The sequence below is a fragment of the Coffea eugenioides genome, chromosome 3, assembly GCF_003713205.1.
Source record: "Coffea eugenioides isolate CCC68of chromosome 3, Ceug_1.0, whole genome shotgun sequence".
Taxonomy (NCBI): Eukaryota; Viridiplantae; Streptophyta; class Magnoliopsida; order Gentianales; family Rubiaceae; genus Coffea; species Coffea eugenioides.
Window position 1 is genome coordinate 14,112,362 of NC_040037.1, and position 7,861 is coordinate 14,120,222.

Genomic DNA, 7,861 nt, shown 5'->3' on the forward strand with positions numbered 1-7,861 from the left:
TGAAAAAGTTATAGTAATAAGGTAACAAATACAAAAAAAAAAAAGGAAAAAAGATTAGAGGAAAAAGTTCATGGAAGATAAAAAGCAGGGAATTTTACGTTTTTTAATTTTTTTTTTCAATCAGATGAAGCCACAAAATTCTTCTTCTGACAAATATATATGCAAAAAACAACACATTATTTTAAGTCAATCACGTCATGTCTGGAATTAATTTGAGCATGTTTGGAAATTTATGAAGATTGCCCTTTGATTTTTGTCCCCATTATTTAACTCCAATTTAAACAAGCAACCCCATTAAATAGTAGGTTCCTTCTCCTGTCGCCCTCTCTCACGACATTTCTCCTACCTCCCTCCCTCCCGAAATCCTTCACATAGAAACGAACTTCAAAAAACTTCACATCAATGTGATGGATGAAAATAAAAATTTAACATTAGAAAAGAAATCTTGTGCTTTTGGTTTTCATTTTCTTGTGCAGTTTATGCTAAAAGTTTTGGGAGGAGAATGATTTTCAAGTGTAAGGATTTGGTATGTGGGAGAAGAGGGAGAAATTAGAGAAGTAACAATTGATCCAAGAATTAGGAGTGTCAGCATATTAAGTAGTTGAACTTTTTGTCTTTTAGGCTGCCTAAAATCAATTGAAGTGTTTTGTCAATTTCAGCGTAGCATGTGTTCAACATCCCCTATTTTATTTTCTCAAATTCAAGTCTTTTTCTATTTTATTACTTACGCAAGATATTTGTGTACTACTTCAAAAAGTTTTTTTCTTCTTTGAAAAAGTTTATTTTGGTTTGTATACTTTTCTTTTTTTTAAAAAAATTATTTTAAAACCACCTTCTTGCAGAGCTTGACCAAAAAAAGTATTGAATTTTGTAGTATTGATGGTAATATTTTTAATTTTCTCCCGTTAACTAACCTCATGCAATATACATAAACATAGCCAGAAATGTAACTTTGAGGAGCAAATTAAATTTATAGATATTTTTGAAATTCTAGTGGGGAGCAAAAATAATACTGTAATTCATAAAGGACATTGATTGTTGATTTTTTTTTTAATTTTTTGAGGGAAAAAAACTAGATTTTCTAAGGTTTTTGGGGACCGCCCCCCTAAGACCGTCTATGGCGATACAGGATCACTATATCAACAGATAAGAATGCCTTCATTTTAATGTGCTAACCCGAACATTTATCTCGCACCTGATTTTCCATAGTGTTGTTGTTAACTAGCTATTTTGGGATTAGTGACAATTTGATAGTAATTTTGTCTTTCAACTATTTTCTACTATCTTTCTTTTCTAGCTACCAGATCAACTCGTGCAGAATTAGTGTTGATCAAAATGGAGAATGAACTTATATATGATTTTGTTGTCACTATATTCCCAAATAACTATGCTATTCAATATTTTGCTTAAGAAAACGAATTCAAATATAAAAGCTTTATTATCACTTAATTACGACGTGGAGGTCAACACGATGCCTCATGCAATATATAATTAGGAAAATTTGTGTAAATTTTTTTTTCTAATTCACAAATTAAATTAGCAGTGGCTTTATTTCATAAGGATCACCTCGAGTATATTTTTAGAAACTAAAACAAACATTAACAATCCCGTTAATGATGCCTCATGAGATTTGTTTGGTCTTACACATCTAATGTGAAGCACGAGTTGAAGCTCTTGATGAGTAGGGATGGCAACAGAGCAAGAGAGGGCCCCCGTTGTCATATAACTCCGCCTGATCTCGCCCCATCCCTGCACCTGCTCGCCCTACTCCCTCTATGGGGGCACCTTTTTTTTCCCCTCTTAACACCCTTTTTTCTTTTTTGGCTTGAATCCATTTTGAATATGTGGGAAAACATCTGTGAGTATACCAATAGGATAAATCAGAACCTCCAGATTAAAACACAAGAACTACAGGAAATAAATCAATGAGAAAAGTAGGGAATGAGGAGAACTAGAGGAGAGATTTAATTATATTAGTCTTCCATCGTGAGCACTCACCTCCCTTGCCATCCCTAGATAAGACTTGGTTTCCGAGAAGTAGAGGTTGACAAGAAATTGAACCCATTAAAACTCGAGATCAAGTCTAATTAATCGAGCTCATATGTAAATAGATATTAATTATAATTTTTTTAAGGGGGTTTAAAATAGATGATCAATGCTATTGTTAAAAAGGGTGTCTACATATCATGAAGTTTGGGAGCATCTTCTTAATCAAATTACTTGATCCTTCATTCAAACTGCTTGAGCTCAGCCAATATTGATTCAATTAGCTACCGATAAGCTGGCTTATGAGATTGTTTGTAGCCCTATCTAAGAGATAAATACAACATAAAAACTGTATCAATTTATTAGCTTTGTACAATATTATTAAATATAACCACGAGCGAATATGAAAATATTCCTACGACATATATCTTTTGGTTTAAAAATTCTTCAGGTCCCAAAAACCTTAGTATAGTTGCTCACATATGAAAAATGGAGCAAGTTAAAATTACACGGCCAGAAATCGGTTACACATTGTGAATGAAATCTTCTCCCATCTAAAACATTGTCCCTTAAATGCTAAAGCTTGAATTAAAGACCAAGAAAAGGGACAGTCCACTAGCCATGCTTGACCAGAACAGTATCCGGTCTTCATCAATCTATCGAATTCTCCATATGGACCCCCTGAATGTGAAAAAAAGGCTAATGTTTAGAGTTGAATTGATTTCCAGTAGCCCCAGTAACAGTATATGCTTGTATTAGGCTATTAGCATGCATTTCGGTTCTGACTCTTGAGACGACTACCACTATTTCTCAGTCAACTCATGGTTTTTCTCTGTTTTTTTTTTTGGGGAAAAATCTAGGGGGATGCCAGCCCCAAATTCGTGGAAGTTGCTTTTGGAGACTTTCCCACTTCTTTCCCTGATTTACTTACTTCAACCTCTGTGCATAAATATAGGGATCACTCTCTCATTTGCACTAACAAGTGTCTTGCACAAGTTCTGTTTCAAATTGCATGGCTACGGCCATTAATTCAAGGCATCTAGCCCTTGTGTTTCTGCTAGGAATATTTACTTTGGGAAGTGGTAACCCACGCGATGTTGATTGCTTGAGATCTATAAAGGAGTCCTTGGATGATCCATTTCACCGTTTATCAAGCTGGGATTTTGACAACAGCACGGAAGGCTTTATATGTTACTTCGTGGGTGTTGAATGCTGGCATGCTGACGAGAGTAAGGTTCGAACTATTAACCTACGCGGAATGGGGCTAAAAGGTGAGTTTCCTAGAGGCATAGCCAATTGCTCAGCTTTAACGGCTATAGACCTTTCAACAAATAGTCTCTATGGAACCATTCCTTCTGATTTAGCCAGTATTGTCAAATATGCTACAAGTCTTAACCTTTCTTTCAACAATTTTTCGGGTGAAATTCCTGCAGGTCTTGCAAATTGTTCATTTCTAAATTCCATACAACTCAGCAACAACCAATTAACAGGTCAAATTCCTCCAGAAATTGGCCTATTAGATCGCTTGAAGATTTTTAATGTTTCCACCAACCTTTTATCTGGCCCAGTCCCTAATTTTATTAGCGCAACTATGCCTTCTGAAAGCTATGCAAATAATTTGCGGCTTTGTGGTGGTCCTTTAGAGCCTTGTAAGTCTAATTCAGAAACAAAGAAACAGGACAAAATCCTCTTCACAAGTGGTTTTGTGGTTGGATGGGTACTTTCTACCATCTTGGCTCTAGTTCTTAACTTGTTTATTGTGCCTATCCTGAGTGCAAGAAGCTTCTCAAGGACCACGATAAGATTTACCTTGCGATAAGGTGTGAGAATTGCCAGAGTCGACTACAGTATACACACGACTGTCGTATGGTCCGCTATAAGCAATGTTGACAAATTGAGTACATAAGGCTTGTGTATTAAGTATCTCTTACTATTTCCAATTCTATATCGCACTCCTTGGTTACAAGAAATAAAAATATTCTTTAATCAAGAAAGAAGATTCCCTTTTTTTTTTTGTGGGTAAAACTAAAAGGTTTGATCAATTAATTCATTCAAGTTTTAGTATAAACTTGCTAGCAGACAGTTTTGTTTTACTATAGACAGACAATGAACTTTAAGTTACACGGGCGTTTATATGGATTAAATTGAACATCCTATAACTAGTTTTGTTTTCTTTTTTTGGTTATGATTAAGCAGCTAACTGTTTTCTTTCTTTTACCACTTCATGAGTGCTCTCCATTTTTCAGATCATATTTACAACCAAAATTTTTTCAGCATAAGTGAAGCTCCTTAAGGAGTATATATTTTGCAGTAATAGTGTGTGCTCTAATGATAGATTATGGCACTGGAAAAACATGTAACAAGAATGAGTTTCGAAGAACTCAGCAAGGCAACTGATGATTTCCACTGTATGAATACAATTGGAAAGGGGAAACTGGGGACAATGTACAAGGCAATACTCCAAAATGGTTGGTTTCTTGCCGTCAAGAAACTCCATAACTCATATGATTTTGATCAAGAATTTATGTCTGAGCTCATGACTGTTGGAAGGATGAGACATTGCAATTTCATACCACTCATAGGCTTCTGCTATGAAATTAACAGCAGACTTTTAGTCTATAAATACATGTCGAATGGAAACCTCCATGATCTCCTCTTTTCTGCTCAAAACGGCAAGGTCAAGTGCATAGAATGGCCTATGAGGGTGAAAATAGCAGTTGGGATTGCGAGAGGACTTTCATGGCTTCATCAGGTTGGAGTAGTCCATAGCAGCATTTGTTCAAGATGCATATTGCTTGATCATAGTTGTGAACCCAAGATATCCAACTTTGGAAGTGCAAAACTTTTGAAATCGAACTTTAGTTCTTCGAGTTGGAGAACTGTGGTAGATAATGAAGTATGGGAGTCGGGTTCGTTTAAGAAGGATGTCTATGAGTTTGGAGTTGTGCTTCTTGAGTTAATTGCTGAAAAGGAATTTAGCCAAATGAATGGTTCTCTGAAGAGTTTTGAAGGTCTTGATATGGTCGAATGGACATTTCAGAACTCCAAACCATGTGATTCGGATGAGATTAGGCAAGCATATGAAGACGAGATCCTTGAGTTTGTTAGAATTGCAGTTGACTGCATTCAATCTGATCCGGCAAGAAGGCCATCCATGCTAGAAGTTTACAAAACATTAAGCAAAATCACTGGGAGATCTGTACTTGCAAATGATTAATTTGGCTCTCTATGGGTGGATGATTTTTTTTGTTTTGAACTTCAAAATTCATAGTATTGTAAGATCCACCAAATAAACTCCAATGTACTTGTGATTGCTAGGGAAACTAATACCCAGACACAGTGTATCACTCTAATCCTAAGATAAAAGCGAACAACATGGAGTGTGTTTAAACAGGAGATTATTTGAAATAATATTTTGAAAAAATATTGTAGCATTTTTAGTAGTACAATATATATGAGATTAAACGATAATTAAAAGAATAAAAAAATTGATTGAAAAATGTGTTTACTATAATGCAATCAAATAATTTTTTTTACAAATAAAATAATATCTATGGTTGCTGAAGTACTCGAACACAAAATATTTCAATTTGCTTTCAAGTAAAAAGTGTAATGTCAGCAATAAGGTCAACAGAGTCAATACGCGAATTGGAAATTAAAAGGACGAAAAAAATTACATCTTTAGGTCGCTTTCTTGACTGGCTTTCATCCTTTTTAGCCTATCACAGAGAGTTAACCAGACTAATGACAGAGAGTGTGATGGGCACTAGTCCATGAAATCGCCATTACAAGCCGAGATGAGACAGTCGAGTGACTTGTGCAATAATGTCATTAACAACGTTGTCACGTAAAAAGGTTGCGCATATTTCTACCTTGCAAGCCTTATTTTTCTTCATTTCTTTAAGCTTTATGAACACGTTATAGACGTTGAAATCCGTGTGTAATGTAATTTGAAGGACTTGTTCAAACTAGATTAATGGGCATCCATACTTCTCGTGGCATCAAGATATATTGAAATTAAATTGGAAGTACAATAATTACTATCTATCTACGCGAAAGCATGCTATGTGGGGATTGGGATAGTTACGTTAATTTGAATCTTCCTTTCATACCATGGAAATGCTTGTGAAATATGCAATTAATGTTGCCGTGAATCCATAAGAATGAGGCTATAAATCTTATTTTGGACCCTTACACTATAAACGCATTCCTATTTTGGTCCTTAAATTTAAATTTTGGATGCTTTACTTCCTTTAAGTATGAAATTTATCCACTTTAATTCGTAAACTTCATTTTTAGACACTGTATCCCCTCAACTATCAACTCCTTTCCCTAGAATTGTCAAAACTAATGAAACGGTAGGTTAGTGATGCTCAAAGTTCAAGAACTAAAATGGGAAGGAGATCGCATTTTTAAGAGGGGAGGGGGGGAACTATCCAGAAATAAAGTTTAAGGAATAAAGTGGGATGAGTTTTATATTTTAAAGGGTGAAGTGTCAAAAAATGAAGTTTAAGGTATAATACGAAAGTACATCTAAAGTTCAAGGGATCAAAACAAAATTTAACCTAAGAATTGCCTCCAATGCCTAAAAGTATTGGCTGTATACAAAACTTGGGCTTGTTTTCTTACACGGATCAAATATTTTCCGTTACTTCCGGTGTTTGGTTAGAAATAATTCATGAGTTTAAGATTGAATTATATGGTTCCTCCATCTGGAGAAAGATGCATCAACACATGTATAATAGGATGACCATATTCTTTTATGTAAATAATGCCCAAATAGAAATCAAACTTTAAAATGTACGTATTGCTCGTGAAGCCAGCATTAAAGAGCTTGAAAAGAGACTATTCTGTGGCCGTGCTTGACCGGAACAAATGAACCCTCCTTGAACGTGGAAGAAATATTAATTATTAGACTTGAAATAATTTTCAATAGCCCAAGTAAGACTATAAGGGCTTAGACTTTGTCAGTCATGACACTTGAAAAAGTACTATTATTAATTAGGAGACTCCTCTGCTTCTCTAATCCAGGCTTTTCTGCAAAAATTGAATATCATTCTCCTTATTTGCAAGAGTAACTGGCTGGCACTGGTTAAATTTGTTTCATTTTTGCAGGACTGCAGGTTGGGGTTCTATGCAATTGGCACATGAATGATTAAAAAAAAAAAAGGTTGATGGTTGGAATAAGTTTAATTTGAGGATGAACTTTCAACCGATAACAAAATTTGTTGTGTTTTATCATGTTATTATCTTTGTATCTATATTTGTGTATGGTGCTTGCATTGCAGAAGCCAATTATCCATCTAATTCGACTACTTCAACGGTTGAAGCCCTGATTCTATTTTCTTTTTGGCGTGCGTTTACTTTAACACTCATGGTCATGGTCATTAATGTTGGAAAATAATAGTCATGATTATTAACCTCGTTGGTCAAATTTTGGTGGTTTGGGACTTGAATGTGAATAAGAAAGAAAACAACCGAAGAAAATTGGAGAGGTAAATTAAACATGTTCTTGCTGAAGCAAAAAAAATCCAAAACTAATCAACTAAACATGAATGCTACAAATGTTATTGTTGCGATAAAAAAAAAAAAACTAAACGTGAATGCTAAGAGTATTGCCCAACGGAGAACCAGAGAAGAGATTTTAGTGTTTTTGTTGCTCTAAATTAATTTGTTTTCTTTCTAAATTTCAAAGAAAACACAAATGCAAACCTATGACTGATGCTTTTTCTTCTATTTCTTTTTTTTTTTTCCTATTTTGTTCTTCTGCTTACTTGGTGAAATTAGATACCAGAAAACCTCGGTAAATCAAGCCAGACATGGCAAATATTGCTTTGATTTTTATGAGCGAAAGTCTATAGACCCTGTTTTGATA

At 34.8% G+C, this 7,861-nt stretch overlaps 2 protein-coding genes across 2 annotated transcripts; both read left to right on the plus strand.

The window, feature by feature from the left end:
* Positions 1–2,998: 2,998 nt before the first annotated feature.
* Positions 2,999–3,805, plus strand: LOC113766098 (probably inactive leucine-rich repeat receptor-like protein kinase At5g48380). The gene has a single exon (XM_027310324.1). It carries the CDS (start codon positions 2,999–3,001, stop codon positions 3,803–3,805), a length of 807 nt encoding a protein of 268 aa, XP_027166125.1.
* Positions 3,806–4,324: 519 nt separating this feature from the next.
* Positions 4,325–5,203, plus strand: LOC113766099 (probably inactive leucine-rich repeat receptor-like protein kinase At5g48380). Its single transcript, XM_027310325.1, has one exon. The coding sequence runs from the start codon at positions 4,325–4,327 to the stop codon at positions 5,201–5,203; it is 879 nt and encodes a 292-aa protein (XP_027166126.1).
* The last annotated feature ends 2,658 nt before the right edge of the window (positions 5,204–7,861 follow it).